This window comes from Eptesicus fuscus, chromosome 20 (assembly GCF_027574615.1).
Source record: "Eptesicus fuscus isolate TK198812 chromosome 20, DD_ASM_mEF_20220401, whole genome shotgun sequence".
Classification (NCBI taxonomy): domain Eukaryota; kingdom Metazoa; phylum Chordata; class Mammalia; order Chiroptera; family Vespertilionidae; genus Eptesicus; species Eptesicus fuscus.
The window spans coordinates 27,696,682-27,716,971 of NC_072492.1; the positions used below are offsets into that span (position 1 = coordinate 27,696,682).

Sequence of the window (20,290 nt, forward strand, 5' to 3'; positions counted from 1 at the left end):
AGGCGGAGGCGGAGACATACAAGCGGAGGAGGCGGAGGCGGCGGGGGCAGCAGTAACCGAGGTAGCAGCCGCCAGCTCCTTCCCACCCTCACCCACCCCACCCCGAGCGCCTGGGGCCATAAGGGGTACCTGGCTCAGACCCACGTGGTGTGTGGTGTACACTGACCCTGAAGGAGAAGTGGAGGAGGAGGAGGACGGCCACGCAGAGGAGACCCTGGATTCTGAGGACGCTGAGGAAGAGGAGGGGGAGAGGTCCAGGAGGACTCCCTTTATCCGGAGGAAAGGGAAGAGGAGGACGCGGCCAGTGACTGCAGGGAAAGCAGCTTCAGGAGGCTCAGCACCTACAGCAGCTCTCCAGGTGCCCACCCCGCCCCTGGCTGCGGGCTCCCTCCCCACCTCCCTGCCCTCGCCCCTCGGGCTCCCAAACCCTAACCCTAACCCTAACCCTAACCTCCACTTCCCCCCACAGAGGGCAAATGCCAGGGCACATCAAGTCACACACACACACACACACACACACACACACACAGACAACACAACAGCCCACCTAGATTTACCAGCTGAAAGAGGCGCATGCTTAATGGAGATTGCTTTGTGGCAGTTTGCAGGCCACATACTGGCTCGCTCTTTCTCTGCCCCCAACCCTCCCATTTTCCTCTTCAAAATTTGCCCAGTGCAGTGTCTCCAGGAGGCAGGATCAAAACTTTGGCACCTGGATCCATTGCATTCATTTGTTCTCCCCTTGTGCTGGGTTGTTTTTCTTTTTTTGGAATGAAAGAAGCCTCTTGTTTTACAGACCTCTCTGTATTTTTAATGTGGTTTCTTTTAGATTTTTATTATGTACCTGTTCTTTAAAAGGGACTTGAGGATTTAGACAGGTTGTCTCCCTCCCGCCCTGCCCCCCCCATTCTCTCTCTCTCTCTCTCTCTCTCTCTCTCTCTCTCTCTCTCTCTCTCTCTCACACACACACACACACACTCTCTCTCTCTCCTCTTTGTACCCCTTGTGTAATTTTTGTTTTTCTAGAGACTGATCCTCATATCCTCTTGGTTTTTCAAGCCTTTTGAGATGAATACCTATAAAACAGGAAGCTCAAGCAAAATCTATTTACTTCAAACCATTAATCTAGGCAGTCTTTATGATAAATGCATAGAAAAGCTTTGTTGTTATTTAGAATTCAGTGCTTTCTTCCGAGTTTTATGAGACCATTGACCAAGATTTACTAATCCTATCTAATAAAAGAGTAATATGCAAATTGATCACCACTCTAACACACAAGATGGCCGCCCCCATGTGGTCAATGATGGCTGCCCCCATGTGGGCACAACATGGCCACCACAAGATGGCCTGCAGGGGAGGGCATTTGTGGGCGATCAGGCCAGCAGGGGAGGGCAGTTAGGGGTGACCGGGCTGGCAGACGAGGGCAGTTGTGGGGGACCAGGCCTGCAGGGGAGGGCAGTTGGGGGGACCAGGCCTGCAGGGGAGGGCATACCAGTTGGGTGGGATCAGCCTGCAGGGGAGGACAGTTTGGGAGGACCCAAGCCTGCAGGGGAGGGAAGTTGGGGGGACCCAGGCCTGCAGGGGAAGGTAGTTGGGAGGACCCAGGCCTGCAGGGGAGGGCAGTTGGGGGAGACCAGGCCTGCAGGGGAGGGCAGTTAGGATAGACCAGGCCTGAAGGGGAGGGCAGTTGGGGGGGACCAGCCTGCAGGGGAGGATGGTTGGGGGGACCCAGGCCTACAGGGGAGGGCAGTTGGGGGTGACTAAGCCTATAGGGGAGGGCAGTTGGGAGGGACCCAGGCCTGCAGGGGAAGGTAGTTTGGAGGACCCAGGCCTGCAGGGGAGGGCAGTTGGGGTGGACCAGGCCTGAAGGGGAGGGCAGTTGCGGGGGACCAGCCTGCAGGGGAGGATGGTTGGGGAGGACCAGGCCTGCAGGAGAGGACAGTTGCAGGGGACCATGGCTAGCAGGGGAGGGCAGTTAGGGGCAATCTGGCCATCAGGGGAGCAGTTAGGCATCAATCAGGCTGGCAGGGGAGTGGTTAGGGGGTGATCAGGCTTTCAGGCAGAAGCAGTTAGGGGCAATCAGAAAGGCAGGCAGGCAAGTAGTTGGGAGCCAGCAGTCCTGGATTGTGAGAGGGTTGTCTGACCGCCTGTTTAGACCTGATCCCATCGGGCCTAAATGGGCAGTCGGACATCCCTCAAGGGGTCCCTTATTGGAGAGGGTGCAGGCTGGGCTGAGTGACACACACAACCCCCACTGTGCATGAATTTTGTGCACCGGGCCTCTAGTTATAAATATAAATGTATAGGCCTTAAAAGTATGGATGTGAAATTGATATTAACTTCAACTTGAAATGTTGTCCTTAATGTCCTTTAACTTTAAAGAAGACATCTTTTAGGAAGTACATCTATTAAGAAAAAACATTCCAGATGCAAATAAGGCAACAGGATGGCTGCATGCCTTTCAATTACATTGGGAAATTGTCTACAAAGCCCACTTTAGGACTGCTTTCATCTGGGAGGTGGGGGAGAATGAACTTTTGATTGATGCTCTATTTACTATTGATCAGGCCGCAAACTTTGTGCACTTACATGTTAACTTGTAAATTTTTGTTCATCACAGATGCAAGTGTGTGTGTGTGTGTGTGTGTGTGCGCGCGTGCGTGCGTGCGTGCGTGTGTGTGTGTGTGTGTGTGTGTATGTGTTTTCGGTAGAACAGTGGTTCTCAACCTTTCTAATGCCGCAACCCTTTAATACAGTTCCTCATGTGGTGACCCCCAACCATAAAATTATTTTCGTTGCTACTTCATAACTGTAATTTTGCTACTGTTAATGAATCGTAATGTAAATATCTGTGTTTTCCGATGGTTTTAGGCTCTACAGTCGCGACCCAGGTTGAGAACTGCTAGCAGGGTCACCTAAGACCATCGGAAAACAGATATTTGCATTACGATTCATAGCAGTAGCAAAACTACAGTTACAAAGTAGCAACGAAAATAATTTTATGGTTGGGAGTCACCACAACATAAGAACTGTATTAAAGGGTCATGGCTTTAGAAAGGTTGAGAATCACTGCAGTAGAAAATATAATTGCAAAAGTTACAGTTATATTGCAATAATGAATATTACTTATTTTTCTCTAAGTTAACCAAATTTTAGAATGCCACCCCAACTAACTGTATAAATCTCTTTTCCTCAGATGATAATAGAATCAGTTTTATCGTTCCCTCATTAATAGGTTAAGTACATCTTTGACATATATGCAATCTGTCAAATTTGAATGAGTCATGATTTTTACATTTTTATTTATTTTTAAAATTCTTACTTGCTATTTTTTCACATTGACAGTAGAAAGGAGGTGGGGAGGGAAGAGAGATGAGAGATAGAGAGATAGAGATAGAGATAGAGATAGAGATAGAGAGAGAGAGAGAGAGAGAGAGAGAGAAACGTCAATGTGAGAGAGACACATCAACTCATTGCCTCCCTATGTACCCAATGAGGTTCGGGATCAAACCTGCAACCCAGGTACCTGCTCAACTGAAAGTTAAAACTAAGACCCTTCAGTGTGAGGGCCTACATTCTAATCATTGAGCCACGATGGATAAGTCTGAATGAGTCTTGTTTTTAGCTTCTTAAAAATGATACTCTGATGTCTCATTTTGAAAAACAAATAAACAAACAAACAAAAAACACCACAAATCCAAAGCTCAGCAATTCCTGCATTGCTTTTTCCTCTCAAAGTTCAAGTCAAGTTAAATTGGATATGTTTAATTAATGCAACATCTTTTATAATCAGAACACAGCAGTAATTGTTGCTTGAAAAAATAATTCAGGCCAAGAAGCTCCGAGGAGGTGAGGTAAGAGAGTCAAGAGATGGGTGGCTGGGACCTAGCATCCCTTCTTATCACTCAACAAGTTGCTCAGTATATAAAATGACTCCTGCTCAGGTTCTCCACAGAGTCCTGCTGCATGTTCATTATACAATCCTGAACTTCCGCATTATAGGGGTTGGCACAGACACGCCGCCCCCTTTTGGTGATGAAGCTGGGGAATAAAGGGGAGAAAGATTACACATTGAGGAGGGTTCTGCAAATAAAGATAGGGAGCCCCATCCTTCCAGCCCTTCAGATTCTCCATTCAGCCCAGCTTGTTCCTTTCTCTGCTGCAGGAACTCAGGGTGTCTCCTCTCTGAGACGCTCCCTCAGCCTGTGAGACTTCCTTAGTGACTCATGGGAGTTTCCTGGTGCAGACCTGCTCCTGCTCTCTCCTTCCTTTCCTAGCTTCCATATTCAATGGGAACATCTCATATCTGATGCTCTGCAGGATAAAAATGAGGACACAAGCCTCCCTTGACCTTGAAGGATCCAGTGGATGTAACTTTTATGGGCATCCATCCATCATCAGGGCCCTCTCCCACGATATGGCTGGTATGCTTGGCACTTACATGACACCAGGCTGGGAGCACCCACTGGTCGTTTCAAAGTAACTTTTCATGAATACGCATCGGATTTTTCGTTTGGTATAGGACCAGCAGCAGTCAGGAGGAAGGTGAAACACTATAGTAAGAGAAAAGACATTTTAAGAACTATTTCCTTTCCTCCTTCCCTCCAAAGTACTGGGGAAGGTGAGAAGGCACAGGGCTAAAGGGCTTGTTTTCCTCCTCTACAGCATTTGCTGGCATCTCCTTGCTTCACACTTCCCCAGGTTGAGTTGTGTCGGAGGGCACCGAGGCCAAGGACACAACAGGGCCAGGACCATTTCTCGCAGAAGTGGAAGGGTTTGATGCTTGCAGGAGGCATCAGAGAGCACCCTTTCCCCTAGGTGAGCCTTCTCCAGGACAGGCAGGAGGAAGAGAGGTCATCTATGGAGGAGGGACCCATGGCTCAATCTGATCTTCCCTGTAGGTGTTCACCATCTTCAGCACCCTTTCTCTTTCCCCATGTCCTAAACAAGGTGAATGAAGCCACTGAGCAGATCTGTACCCTCCAGCTGCTTTTAAATATATGCCACAACTAAACATTTACCTTCTTTAAAAAAACACAAGTATTTTCATTGATTTTTGGAAGGACAGGAAGGAAGAAGGATAGAGAGATAGCAACATCGATGAGAGAGAGGCTGCACAGCCCCACCTGGGGATTGAGTCCGCAACGTGGGCCTGTGCCTGGAACCAGAATTGAACCAGTGACCTATTGGTTCCTGGGTCAACACTCAACCGCTGAGTTACACTGGCCAGGCTCATTTACCTTGAGAGTGCATTGTGGGATTCAATTGATGCATCACCATTCTTGGTTCTATTTGGGAGAAACAGACAAGAAGGAAAGAAATCACTGGGAGGCAACAGTGTCTCAGTATCTCTACCTATCCCATTTCTCAGCCTAACCCGCTCTCCCATGCTGGGAATCGAACACGTGATCTTTCTGTGTGAGGGCAGATGTTCTAAGCAGTGAGAAAACCAACCAGGGCTATATTACCTTTGTAAAACCTGAAAGATTCTGCAGTTCATCTAGACCAGTGGATCTCAACCTTTTTTTTTGCCATGCCACACCTAAGCACCTCTTAAATCCTGATGACCCCCTGAGACATATAATTCTTACCATTCAAAAAGCGAACTCCTATTCACATGGAGGAAACCTAAAAGGCCATTAACTTGGTCTAAACAAGCTTCCAGGGAACATGGCATCCAAGAAAGAAAGAAAAAAAAAAAGAACGAAAGGACAGTTGAAGTACTGAGGAAGAAATCACTAAAAATTGTTTAAAAAAATAATATGAAGTGATATGAAAAAATAGCAAATAAAGTTTCAAAACATAATAGAGTACTGAAATGCATAAATATGTCACAATATGTATTTATATACTGTATATGAGGTCCCTAGACTATAAGAAATGCAAAAAAAATCACTGTTAATAACTCATTCTCAAATTGTCCCCCTTAAAAATCAAATTGCCACCCCCCCCCGTGGGGTGTGTGTCCCACGTTGGGAACCACTGATCTAGACCCAATGTTTTGGGTAAGGGACTGTAGACCTGTATTATGCTAATTAGGTAAACACAACTAAACTTTTAGCTCATTTCTTATATAGTTACCTATGAATTATACTTAATGAGGCATATAATATGTTGCTTGATATGATGTGTGTAGGGCTTGAAAATAAAGTCTTAAGTGGCCTTGTGTTTCTGTAACAGCTTCCTAACTAGCTCATATCCTAACGTCTCTACTTATTGTCTGTGTGATCTTGAGCAAGTTATCAAAGACTTCTGTGCCTTAGTTTTCTCATTTATAAAGTGAGAATAATAACTATTGAATATGAAAAACTATATAAGTTGCTGATGCTTTATTCCACAGGATTGTTAGGGTGATTCAATGTATTAATATCTATAAGACAATTAGAGCAGTGCCTGCTTGTACATAGACAGTGCTAGATCTTTGTTTTTTTAAAATAAATAGAATGATTAGGTGGACTTAGGTGAGTCACTTGTCCAGCTTGTCCCATTTCTTCTTCAAAATGATAGTTTCACACTACATGGTATATAATAGTTCTAACGTAGGGTTCTATGCTTCTTTCTCCAGATTTATAATTTTAGTACAGTTCTTTTGATCTTGTACATATAGTTCTATATCAGCTAAGAGAAAGTATCAAATAATTCTGGCCATGAAACGGGAGAAAATTGTTTCCCCAAGTGGGACAAGTCTTCTGTATATGGTTTCTTCCATGGACCAAAAGCTGCAGAAAAAGGTCTGTACCTACTGCTACTGCTTTTAAACAAGTGCCAAATTCATCTCTATGTTGCAGGAGAGTGTCCCTCTGTGTTTCCTCCCTAACTGTAAGTTACTGTTCAATTGTCCCCAGTGAGAAGGCTCATTGAACTCACCAGCATCCAAGGATTCATGGGCCGGGGATCCATGGGCAGGGGATCCAAGGGTAGCAGCAAGGATGAGGACGGAGAGAGCAGCTACAGGGACCTTCATCTCCCCAATGTGCAGACAGCGCTGGCCTGAGGATCCTGGGCTCTTTGCTCCCTGATTCCCTGGACCCAGCTCTGCCCTTGTATTTATAAGAGGAGGATCAGGAAGTCAGAGGGCAAAATAATGCTATTCTTTGGCTATACAATCAGCAACATGATATTTCTAAAAAAGGAAACAAGCCTAGGAATGCAACAAGAAGTTGGGGGGACAATGATTTGTGGCTTTCCCGACTGCCCAATGGATATAGGCAAGTGTGTCAAAATTGGTGACCAGAACCTTAGCCAAGACAGGAATGGAGACCGTGTGGAAAGAGCTCTCACATCCTATGTGGATTATGAAAATCCTATAGGAAGAATGTTAACAATTTACTGAGCTCTATCTATGTCTAAAACAGCTTCTCCCCTTAACTTCCCATCCTCTCTGTAAAGGAACTATTTTCTTTTTACTTTCTCTTTGTAAAGGTCATGTATGTATATACTAGAGTGCAACCTTTACTTTTTCTCAACTCTTTTTTTGCAAAAGAATACCTAGTTGACTTTTTCTTTACAGTCAACAAGAGTGACCATATTTTATTAAAGATCCTTCCTTAGGAGATTTAATTATTCTTCTAAATCAGAGTTTTTCCCTCAGGAATTAACTGCTTTCAAGTGCACAAAGAGCCTATTATCAGGGGTGATCCTAGAAGGAATGCTGTAATGTGTAAACCTGGTTGTGTGACTCCTCACATAGAATCTTTACCCTGGACTCCTCTCTTTGTTTCATGTCCCACATCCAATCCATTAACAAATATGTTGGCTTTTCTTTGAAAAATATGTCCAGTATCTTATTATTCCTTACCATCTCATGGTCCAAGCCATCCTTGTCTCTCATTGAGATTCTCTCCTTGCCCCTCTTTAGTTCATTCTGCACATTGCAACCATAGTGAGTTTCTCAAAGAAGAAGTTAGATCAATTCAATCCTGTTTGAAACCCTCCAATGACTTTAAAAAAATATATATGTTTTTATTGATTTCAGAGAGGAAAGGAAAGGTAGTGAGAGATAGAAACATCAATGATGAAAGAGAATAATTGATTGGCTGCCTCCTGCATACCCCCTCCCAAACCCCACCCCGCTCCCTGGGATTGAGCCTGAAACCCAGGCATGTGCCCTGATGGGGAATCGAACCATGACTTCCTGGTTCATAGGTCAACACTCCGCCACTGAGCCACGATGGCTGGATCTCCAATGGCTTTTTATTTTTTTTTTTATTTTTATTTTTTTTAATTTAATGAATCTTTATTGTTCAGATTACAATTGTTTCTCCTTTTTCCCTACATATCTCCCCACCACCCAGTTCCTACCCCCCTTCTTCCCTTACCTCCCTCCCCGCTGTCCTTATCCATAGGTGTATGATTTTTGTCCAGTCTCTTCCCATACTCCCCACACAGACACCCCTTTCCCCCTGAGAATTATCAATCCACTCCCATTCTATGCCTCTGATTCTATTAAGTTCACCAGTTTATTCTGTTCCTCAGATTTTTAATTCACTTGACTTTTAGATTCACTTGTTGATAGATATGTATTTGTTGTTCATAATTTTTATCTTTCTTCTTCTTTTTCCTCTTTTTAAAGAATACCTTTCAGCATTTCATATAATGCTGGTTTGGTGGTGATGAACTCCTTTAGCTTTTTCTTATCTGTGAAGCTCTTTATCTGCCCTTCAATTCTGAATGATAGCTTTGCTCGGTAGAGTAGTCTTGGTTGTAGGTTCCTGCTATTCATCACTTTGAATATTTCTTGCCACTCCCGACTGGCCTGCATGGTTTCTGTTGAGAAATTAGCTGATAATCGTATGGGAGCTCCCTTGTAGGTAACTAACTGTTTTTCTCTTGCTGCTTGTAAGATTCTCTCTTTGTCTTTTGCTCTTGGCATTTTAATTATGATGTGTCTTGGTGTGGTCCTCTTTGGATCCCTTTTGTTTGGGGTTCTGTGCGCTTCCTGGACTCGTAAGTCTATTTCTTTCATCAGGTGGGGAAAGTTTTCGTTCATTATTTCTTCAAATAGGTTTTCAGCATCTTGCTCTCTCTCTTCTTCTGGTACCCCCATAATTCTGATGTTGGTTCGCTTGAAGTTGTCCCAGAGACTTCTTACACTATCTTCAACTTTCTGAATTCTCTTCACTTCATGCTTCTCTGGAGGAGTGTCCTTGGCCTCTTTGTATTCCAAATATTTGAGTTGATTCTTGCAATCCTCTAGTCTGCTTTTGGGTCTCTGTATAATATTTTTTATCTCAGTCAGTGTATGTTTAATTTCTAGTTGGTCCTTTTTCATATCCTCAAGGGTCTCATTGAATTTATCGGCCTTTTCCATGAAATTCTTGAAAAACCTTATAACCGTGGTTTTGAACTCTATGTCCAGTCGCTTATTCTCCTCCATTTCTTTGGTTTGTGATCTGTTTCCTTGCCTTCTCATATTCTCTGCTTCCCTGGGTTGGTAGGGTAGTTTTGTGTACTAGGTGTCCTATTGGTTCAACGGGTCAGCCTCCCAGTTACTTGAGGTGGACACTCTTGGTGTACCCTTGTGTACTGTGTGTCCCCCAGCAGGAGCTACAGCAAGGGCTAGTTTTCTCCTCCTTTGCTTGGGCGGTTTTGGAGCAGTCTGGAGCTGTAGTTGGTTAAGCTGCCACAGAACAGGCCATTTATATGCAAAAGCCGCTGTGTGGAGCCTGGACGGGTTTGTAGAATGTGCGGGGCGGGGCCTCAGGGCGGGGCCTCAGGGCGGGGTGGGGTCTCAGGGCGTCACTAGGCTGGGGCGTGGCCAACGGCAATGGCTGCCGTCAGCCGTCTCTGCCTTTCCACGTTTCCAAGTCCCTGCGCCCCGCGCTCCAGCGCAGTAAACAATGATTGCTGGGCGCACCTCTGCAAAAAAGTCACTCTCACTTTCCGACCCGATGGCCGAGAGTCCAGCTTCTCCCCGTAGGCGTCTGGGTCCCCGAGTGTCCCCAGAAACTGGATTTCAGAGTGATCGGGAGCTTGTCTCCCTGCGGGTTGAAGAAAAGCCGCGCACCCAGCCGCCCGCCGCTGCCGGCCCGATTCGCGTGACTCCGTACCTCAGCTTTTCAGCGATTGTGCTCCTTTCTCTTCTCAGCTGTAAATCTTCCACTCAGCCAGCTTTCCCGTGGTTCTGGGTGGTAGATGTTTTTGTCTTTTAGTTGTGTTTTTGAAATTGTTGTGTGAGGCAGCAGATTAGTTGTTTAACTATGCCGCCATCTTCAGTGTTTGCGCTCTTTCCAATGGCTTTTTAATTCCACTCAGTGTAAAGCCCGATTCTTACACTAAATTACAAGCCCCTGTGTGATCTGATCCCTATTTGCTCTCTATTAAAAGCTCCTATGTGATCTGGCCCCTATTGGCTCTCTGTTTTCATGTCCTACTACTCCCCCTTACTCACTCTGCTTAAGTTATGCAGGCTGACCCAGATTTCTGTTCCCTCTGCTTGGACCACTCTTCCCTCAAATATCTCTATTACTTTACCCCTAACCTCCTCTAACGTTATCTTTTCAGTAAGTCTTTCTGGGACCTCTAAAATTATAACCTCCCCCTGCCCAAATTTCTTTGTTTTTTTCCTGTGTACTTAACACTTAACATACTACACATATTACTTCTAAATCTTTTAATATTTGTATCTTCTAGAACATACACTCCATGAGAGCAGGTATTTTTTGCATCTTTGTTTACTGTGATTTCCCTGGTGACTAGGAGATGATAGAGTCTTAGTCTACGTTCCTCTGACAGAAGAGCATGAGCACTAGATAAACTGGGAAGTATTCCTAGGAGCAGGAGTGAGGGACTCAACCAGTTGTGGAGATTAGTGCTTGATTCTATTGAGATTTTTGAAGAGCCTTATGAATGCATCTCAGAATATTTTGCCTGGGGAAACAAAGGGGAAGCATTTATCTCTTGGTTTTCATCTGTATGGCATTTAGAAAATGTGGCCACTTTGACCCTCTCCCTTCTCATCAAGCAGTGGGGTCTATATTCTCTTCTTTTGAAACAGAGAGGGCTAGTGACTATTGTTCACTCATGTGACAGCTGAGGCTAGGTTGGGAAAAGCCATGGAGCTTCAACCTTCACCACTGGAATAGTCACTCACTCTTGGGACTCTGAGCTACCATGTCAGAAGACTGACTAGCTTGAGACTGCCATGCTGTGAGGAAGCCCAAATTACATGCAGGTATTCTGATAAGACAGTCCCACATGAGCGTAACCTTTAGATAAAGGTCATCCCAGCCTAGGTTCTAGGCAGAGGAGTGAGGAAACCTCTAGAACTTAGTACTGCTTGATATAACAAATATTGGCCACATATGTTAATGAGCACTTTATTTTTTTTTCTCCTTTTTCCCCACATATCTCCTCACCACCCAGTTCCCAATCCTCCTCTGCCCTTGCCTCCCCCCGCTGTCCTTATCCATAAGTGTATGATTTTTGTCCAGTTTCTTCCCATATTCCCCACACAGACACCCCTTTCCCCCTGAGAATTATCAATCCACTCCCATTCTATGCCTCTGATTCTATTAAGTTCACCAGTTTATTCTGTTCCTCAGATTTTTAATTCACTTGACTTTTAGATTCACTTGTTGATAGATATGTATTTGTTGTTCATAATTTTTATCTTTCTTCTTCTTTTTCCTCTTTTTAAAGAATACCTTTCAGCATTTCATATAATGCTGGTTTGGTGGTGATGAACTCCTTTAGCTTTTTCTTATCTGTGAAGCTCTTTATCTGCCCTTCAATTCTGAATGATAGCTTTGCTCGGTAGAGTAGTCTTGGTTGTAGGTTCCTGCTATTCATCACTTTGAATATTTCTTGCCACTCCCGACTGGCCTGCATGGTTTCTGTTGAGAAATTAGCTGATAATCGTATGGGAGCTCCCTTGTAGGTAACTAACTGTTTTTCTCTTGCTGCTTGTAAGATTCTCTCTTTGTCTTTTGCTCTTGGCATTTTAATTATGATGTGTCTTGGTGTGGTCCTCTTTGGATTCCTTTTGTTTGGGGTTCTGTGCACTTCCTGGACTTGTAAGTCTATTTCTTTCATCAGGTGGGGGAAGTTTTCGTTCATTATTTCTTCAAATAGGTTTTCAGCGTCTTGCTCTCTCTCTTCTTCTGGTACCCCCATAATTCTGATGTTGGTTCGCTTGAAGTTGTCCCAGAGACTTCTTACACTATCTTCAACTTTCTGAATTCTCTTCTCTTCATGCTTCTCTGGAGGAGTGTCCTTGGCCTCTTTGTATTCCAAATATTTGAGTTGATTCTTGCAATCCTCTAGTCTGCTTTTGGGTCTCTGTATAATATTTTTTATCTCAGTCAGTGTATGTTTAATTTCTAGTTGGTCCTTTTTCATATCCTCGAGGGTCTCATTGAATTTATCGGCCTTTTCCATGAAATTCTTGAAAAACCTTATAACTGTGGTTTTGAACTCTATGTCCAGTCGCTCGTTCTCCTCCATTTCTTTGGTTTGTGATCTGTTTCCTTGCCTCCTCATTTTCGCTACTTCCCTGAGTTGGTAGGGTAGCTTTGTGTACTAGATGTCCTATTGGTTCAACGGGTCAGCCTCCCAGTTACTTGAGGTGGACACTCTTGGTGTACCCTTGTGTACTGTGTGTCCCCCAGCAGGAGCTACAGCAAGGGCTAGTTTTCTCTTCCTTTGCTTGGGCGGATTTGGAGCAGTCTGACTGGAGCTGCAGTTAATTTGGTTCTTAATGAGCACTTTAAATGGGGCTAGTCTAACTCTTTAAACAAATGAAAAAATAGAAAGCCTCATTAAAGAAATAGAAAGTGAGAAGTAGAAGTTATAAAGAAGAACTAAATGGAAATCATAGAACTGGAAAACACAATAACCTAAATAAAAAGCTCAATGCTTGGGGACAGAGAAAATAGAATCAGAACAATAGAAATCACCCAATATGAATAACAGAAAATAGACACCCCCCAAAAAAGACCAGATATATGATTTGTAAATTTTCTCCATTCCACTGGTTGCCTTGCCACCCTGTTGACTGTGCCCTTTGAGGTACAAAGATTTAAGTTTGATGTAGTCTCGTGTGTTTATTTTTGCTTCAGTTGTCTGTGCTCTTGGTGTCATGTCTATTTTTATTTCTTACAACTGAATGTGAATCTATAATTAATGCAAAATAAAAAGTATACTTAAAATAGAGAAATAATAAATTGGGCTAATCTATATGAAGATGTTCTGAAAGCAAAAACTACATTCTGGGTTTTAGAGATTTAGTACTTTCAAAAAAATTCAAAAAAATTGTTAACATGTCTCTTTTTTTTATATTGAATACATGCAGAAGTGATCATATTTTGGATATATTGTGTTAGAGAAAAATATATTATTAAAATTAATTTTATCCATTTTTAATTTTTTTAATGTGGCTATGAGGAAATTCAAAATTACATATATGACTGCATTATATTTATATTGGACAGCACTGTGATTCCCCATCCATTTGGAGTCACTCCTTGTCACCTGTGTTTTCCCAGGTGAGACCCCAGACATCATGGAGCAGAGACAGGCCATCCCTACTGTGCCCTGTATGGATTTCTGACTCATAGAACTTGTGAGTAGAATAAAATAGTTGTTATTTTATACCATTAAGTTTTGGGTGGTTGGTTACACAGCAATAGATGATGGGAACAACCCTTCATTGGCCAGTGGTGGATCACAGGTATAATTTCCTCACACTTCTGCTTTGCTCATGCATGAGTGTTGTGTTCTTGCAGGTGTTCCACATCACAGGATCAGAGAAGCCCCAGGCAGGAAGTTAGAGTTTTGAAGTACAGGCTGAAGCAGGACACCTGCATGAAGCTTATGTAAATCTAAAAAAGTGATGACGGAGCATGTGGCTGAGGTAAGGGGTAGGGTCAAAAGATATGAATGATACAGTCCATCCCTTGCTTCCCCTCCAATATGTTTGTGCATTTGTTTTGTCAAATCCATTAGAAAGCCTCCTTCAGATGGTTTTATTAGTTCTTTCAGGTTAAGTGGAACCCTATACTAGTGCATCATCATTGTCCCCATCCTTCCCAGGAACCAGCAGAGCCTAATCCAACTTAATCCAGCAAACCCTAGTGTTGCAGGGATGGGAACCACAAATAGATCAAGGGGAATCATGGAGAGAGGGGCCAATCCTACATTTATTCCTTGGTTCCTATATGTCCTAGTTACTGGGGACATGGCATCATCTATCAGCTTTTAGTTTAGTGTGTATACTGCGTTGTGGAGAGTCTCAATTCTGAAGTTTGTTGTCCTTTTAGCTAAATTATTAATACTACATCATTTTCATGGTCTGGCTGCTTCTGGGTGATTAGGTACATAGTAATACCAGTGGATCCCATATGCCCACTGACTCATATCATTTGCTATGAAATGGAACATTTTACCTGAGGCAGTGTTGTGCAAATACCATACTATCTGTAAATCTTACCAGCTGGAAAAGGCACCGAGGTAGGATTGTTCTCTCTTGCAGGGGTCCAAGTTACTCAACATGTCTCTCCTTGATGGTAGGTGCCATTTTGAGAGTTGACATCTCTGCTGTTGGAAGGTTAGACATTCAGTAGTGGCAATAGTTCAGTTGGCCTTGATGAGAGAAATCCCATGCTGTTGGGACCATGTGTAGCCTCCATCCTTGTCACCGAAGTGTCTCTGTGCACAGGCTCATTGCATTTAGCACTGTTGTGGCTGAGGGGCGAGGCTGGCTGACATCCACAGGACATTCACTGATTTATCCTTTGCTGTAATGCCCTCCACTTTAGTCATGAGTGCTTATTCAGTACTTCCAGGTTGCACATGCCCAAGTATTGAGCGATTCCTGTAGGCTTTCAATATCTCAGCATCAGAGAATCTCTGATACAGGAAAAGAGGGGTATGCATGATGGCCAAAGTAAAGTGCCCTCAGATGATATCTACATGGGGCTGGACAAAGTCTGTGCAGAACTTGCTGAGGTGACGGCCAGAGTAAGAGATGGGGCTGATAGAATGGAAGTGGTGTACAGAGGTGTCTGACACAGCACTGAATACTTGCTTGTTCAGTGAAAGAAAAAATGAAGGAACAAATGTCTGATTTCACAATATACTTCCTGCCATTTATTGACTTCCCCAATGTAGAAAACATTTTGTAAGTGTTTTTTGTGTACTTCCTGAATCTTTATGCCTCCCCCCCACCACCCTCACTGGTGACTTAAGAATCAGATCAGCTTTATTTGTTACTTAGGTCGGCATAAACTTGGGGCCCTGTGGGCATCATCTCTCAGGTGAAGTGTTTACTGTATGAGGTGCTTACTATAATTATTTCATAATAGTGCCTAGAACATCCCATAGTTTCTTCCATTACAGAAATACCAAATATCCTGTCATCTCTGTCTGTAAATGCTACTCTTATCACATCCTGTGATGTGTGCTTGCATAACATGTTTGTCTAGTATTAGCTGAGCTACTCTACTATTTCAGGGGAAGAGGAGGGCAAGGGTCAGTATATCTGAACTAAAATATTCCTTCATGGGGTCATCCCCCTTCTTTCTCAGTCCTGCAATTAGTCTATATGGAAATTTTCTGCTGTTACTTCAACCTTCCCTCTCCCTCCTTTCTTATCAGTCCATTTGTCATGTGTCTGTATCCCGGGCAGGTCATGAAATCTTAGAATAGCTGTTCAATTTATAGGTCCTTTCTGAGGAAAGAGCCCTGACATTGCGACTCTTCCCTGCAAACTTCCTTGAGTTTCCAAGCGAAACCATCTCAGGTGCCTGACTTCATCTGAGAGATGCATGGTGACTAAAGAAAGTCCTTTGAGCTCTGTTGTCCTCGACAAAGCAGAAGTAACGTTTTGGTTCTCTCTTAAACCAGCTGCACGACCTGTTGCGAAGGGCTATCTGGTGCATGCAATCTTTCCACACTTTCCCGGCCACATAAGAGTGGCTTTGGGGCTGGAACCAGTTACTTTTCGGTGCATGGGATAATACCCACCAACTGAGCCTCACAGGCCAGGGCCTATAAGTGAGTGTTTCATGGCTACTCTTTACACCTACACACCATGCATAAGGTTGACATTCTGGGACTGCTGCTTCTGGTGATTGACAAGAGGTATCATTTGCTTAACACATCCCAACTTTCAAAGCACCGGGATTGCTACTACTTTGAGACCCAGGCAGGAGGGGACTCTGACCTAGATCTCCTGCTCTGGAGGACTTTTCATATCACAAACACATACGAAACCAATTTATCAGGGAACACGAAAGCAACTATGTCTCTTGGGATGTGGTACTCACAGCTGGCCCATATGACCTGTAACTCTAAACATCCACCCTTGTGACAAACACAGTTCATGCCTCAAGTGGAAATGCTTCTTTACCTCTCCTGCCCTCTGGTAATGCAATATTAAGTATTCATTTCACTTTTAAATTTGTTACCTCATTTATCAGTGTTTATATTAAAAAAAATTTTTTTTATTGATATCAGAGAGGAAGGGAGAGGGAGAGAGAGATAGAAACATCAATGATGAGAGAGAATCATTGATCAGCTGCCTCCTGTACACCCCACACTGGGGATTGAGCCCAAGCCTGGGCATGTGCCGTGAATGGGAATCTACCTGGTGACCTCCTGGTTCATGAGTCAACATTCAACCACTGAGCAACTCTTGCCAGGCAACCACTGTAATTATTTTTTAAGTGTACAGTTCATTGATATTAAGTACATTCATATATTGTATAATCATCACCTGCATCCATCACAGAACTTTTTTCATCTTGCAAACTAAAGCACTGTACCCATTAAACATAACTCCCCATTCCCCACTCCTCCCAGCCATTAGAAATACCATTTTACTTTCTGTCTCCATGAAATTGACTATTCTAGGTACCTCATATATAAGTGGAATCATACAGTATTTATCTTTTGGTGACTGACTTATTTCACTTAGCATAATGTCCTCAGGGTTATCCATTTTGTAGCATATATCATAATTCCTTTACTTTTTAAGATTGCATAATATTTCATTGTATGTGTATGTCTTTTTTACGTATCCATTCATCTGTTGATGGACACTTCGGTTGCTTCCACATTTGAGCTATTGTCAGTAAGGCTGCTATGAACAGGAATGTACAAATATTTCTTTGAGATCCTGTTTTCAAAAGTGGAATTGCTGGATCACATGGTAAATCTATTTTTAATTTTCATACTGCTTTACGCAGCAGCTGTATACCATTTTATATTTCCATGAACAGTGCACAAGAGTTCCAATTTCTCCACATCCTTGCCAACACTTGTTATTTTCTGTTTTTGTTTTTTTGGTAGTAGCTATAGTAATGGGCATGAGGTGGTATTTCATTGTGGTTTTGGTTTCAGCAACTGTGTTTTTTTTTTAGTTTTATATTGTGGGGTTTCAAGTAAGTTTGTTTGTAAAGAAATGTGTTTTTATTAAAAAGAAAAATTTAAACCCCAAAGAGCAGGAACTTTTGAGCTAGCGTAGATTGTTTTTAGTCCTGAAATCCACCACTTATGATGCTATGGGAACATTTGAATAATATAATTAAGCTTTTAAAGTTATACCTGATTATTGAAAGGAATATGTAATGTAAATGATCTAAGTGAGTGAAATCTTCCTTGTGCCCATATTCAGTGGATGTTTATTGAGCTTATACTCTATTACAGGCACTTTCTGGGCCCTGGGGATACGGAGACAGACAAGAAAGGCAAGATCCCTGCTCTTCAGGTGGTGAACATATAGGGGGGCAGACAGACAAACAAGGTAGTAGAAGATGGAGTTAAAAGCTAGGAAGAAAATAAACCATATATACGCACTAATAAAAGAGAAACATGCAAATTGACTGCAACTTTGCGATGCCCACCAGCCAATCAGGAGTGAGTGTGCAAATTAACCCAACAAAAATGGTGGTGGCCCTGCCCCTCAGCAGCTCCAGGCCTCTGGGCAGCACTCATGCAGGTGCAGAGCAGCCAGGGTGGGGTGGGACGCCTGCTATGAGGGGGAGGGTGGGGGGTAGAGGGAGCTACAGGAGCAGTGCTCCAGCCAGAGTGAAGACAGAAGGCAGGGTCTAGAGCGAAGGCCTGGGTCCTGGGTGCCGGAGGAAAACCGGTGCCAGCATCCAGGGGAAGGAAGGCCTATTGCATGAATCTTCGTGCAACAGGCCTCTAGTATAATATGATAGAGAATGCCTGAAGGTTGGGTGGAAGTTGCATAATAAGCTGGATAGGGGAGCCCATTGGGAGGGGGTATCATTTCATCTAGAACCTGCTTGTTGAGAAGGAGCCAGACTCACACAGATTAGGGGGAAATGTATCTGGATAGAGGAAACAGCAAGGGCAAAGCCTTGAGGTGGGCATGGGCTTGGTATATTTAAGGAACAGACAGAAGAGTGGGCTCCTAGAGAGAGAGAAGTGAGGGTGAGAGTGATAGAGATGAGGTCCGTTGTCCAGGTCCTTCGGTTCTGGTGACTTAACACTGCATCGCATTTCACAGCCATCTCATTCACATGGGTTCTGCAGGAAGTGACAAAACCAGCTAATATGGCTCATATTCCAGTGGACCTGGGTAGCTACATCCTTGAGAGTAGGTGGGTGGATTTAATAAGAACACTTATCAGTTGGTTTAAGGGAAAACAGGCAAGAAAAGACCATGGATTCCTTCCCCCTTAGACTTCACTCTCCCTCCCCTAGGAGAGGGCCTGAACTGCCTTCTTTCTCTCAACAAATTGAGAGCATACTTAGGGAGAGAAATTGACACTTAGATGGATGCCTCTGGTGACTGTCTTTCTCCTCTCTACAGACTGTGGGCTACTGTGTGTGTACAGGAGGGGGAGAGTGGCGGTCAGTGGCCTTTGTCTCCTTGGCTAACAGTACATCGGATGTGAGGATGCAGGAGACACACATGGGCAAGAGGATGGAAGAAGCTGACTCGAACCATTGTTTGGGTCTTTCAAAGCTACTGAGAACACTGAGTCATCTGTCTTTCAAGCTTTGGTCTTTGTAGGCAACATCTATCCTCCTTCTGGAGCTTCAGTCTTGTTTGACTGACTCTACTTTGCCAATTCAAAGAAGAAGGACTGGAGTCGGGGAGGGGAACGTGGGGAAGATTAAGACTCAAAGTTTTTGTTTTTGCACACTGGCCCATACAACAATGATGCTGATTCACCATAGATTGTACATCACTTTCCTGAATTTTACTCTTTCCTGTTTGATCCCAGGGTACTTTAGTGTAGTGCTGAAGATCAGATATTTTGTCTATAGCTCTTTCCACCCCACCCTTCCTAGATGTTCGTGCTGCCAGAGAGGGAAGGGGAACATCCAGCCTGACTCACCCTAGCTGCACCCATGCTGACTTGCATGCATACTTCCTTTTTAAAGTGCCAACAAAGGGTTTCTTATCAAATTGTGAATTGGGCATTTTGTATAGAAGAACAATAGAGACTGAAGCAAATAACACACCCAGAATAGGCATGCCTCTTCTTTCAGGCTGCTAATGTATAAGGCTGATTCAATTTGATTTGTATTTGAGCTGGATCTGGGCTTTGTTGAAGCTTTAGTTTGACTCAGTTTGCACTGGTTTTAAATATTCTGGGAGGGACCAGTGGGGGTGGTGGGAAGGTTTTTTCCTTCAGCAGTGTTTAGTATCTGGGCCCTGGTATATCCTTGTGGGGAAGCAATTCTGTGTACATGCAAGCACCTGGGTATTTACTGGAATCTTTATGCTTAGTATGCAGATGTCCTTGCTTAAAGGACACTGCAAACACATGTGTCTTTTCAAGGATGTTTACTCTGCTGAAAGTATCCAATAGTTATTTTAGTTCAAGCTGTTGTTATAATAAAAGCCTAAGGAGACAGGTGAACAGGACTGCCTTGTTCCTATAGCCAGGCAGTCCCTTAGCTGTCTCTTTCATAGCAATTGTGTGTCAGAATAATTATTCATACGTCGCTCAGGGTCTGCTGGTCAGCCCCAGCACTAGACCTCAATTGATACCCTTAATTACATTCCCTCACTTACTTCTTCTGGGAACTCCCTTCATACTCATGATGAAATTTCTGAGAGCAGGTTTTTATGAGTTGTGCAGGGCAAGAAGAAGAAAATGGAAACTGCAGAATCAACCACTTTCTGATAATGGACCTTATTTCCTATCTCCATGATTACAGCACTTACCACATTGAGTTATATATGTTATTTATGCCATTTTCTCTTTTAAAAATTTGGACCATGTTTTGTTGACTTTAAACCAAATTCATACCATGTCTTTGTGGATTTTAACCAAATCCTAGCACATGATGATGATAACCTGATGAATTT

General features: G+C 43.5%; 2 protein-coding genes across 3 annotated transcripts in view; one reads left to right on the forward strand and one right to left on the reverse strand.

Annotated features, from left to right (window-relative positions):
- Positions 1 to 294: 294 nt before the first annotated feature.
- Positions 295 to 20,290, forward strand: part of LOC129147398 (leucine-rich repeat-containing protein 37A-like) — a 65,114-nt gene continuing 45,118 nt past the window's right edge. Inside the window, exons 1-3 of the mRNA XM_054709361.1 lie at positions 295 to 358; positions 13,485 to 13,561; positions 13,725 to 13,852. Coding sequence (XP_054565336.1) covers positions 13,842 to 13,852 — 11 coding nt within the window. The 5' untranslated portion in view covers positions 295 to 358; positions 13,485 to 13,561; positions 13,725 to 13,841. The remainder of the gene's footprint in view (positions 359 to 13,484; positions 13,562 to 13,724; positions 13,853 to 20,290) is intronic.
- Positions 3,745 to 20,290, reverse strand: part of LOC129147400 (C-C motif chemokine 15-like) — an 83,543-nt gene continuing 66,997 nt past the window's right edge. The window contains exons 1-5 of one of the 2 annotated variants that reach the window (XM_054709370.1): positions 7,799 to 7,833; positions 6,868 to 7,040; positions 5,241 to 5,288; positions 4,442 to 4,553; positions 3,745 to 4,041 (exon numbers count right to left, since the gene is read on the reverse strand). In XM_054709370.1, coding sequence (XP_054565345.1) covers positions 3,918 to 4,041; positions 4,442 to 4,553; positions 5,241 to 5,288; positions 6,868 to 7,040; positions 7,799 to 7,818 — 477 coding nt within the window. In that variant the 5' untranslated portion in view covers positions 7,819 to 7,833 and the 3' untranslated portion in view covers positions 3,745 to 3,917. Of the gene's footprint in view, positions 4,042 to 4,441; positions 4,554 to 5,240; positions 5,289 to 6,867; positions 7,041 to 7,798; positions 7,834 to 20,290 lie in introns of those variants that run through there. The other variant, XM_054709369.1, reaches the window with a different exon arrangement.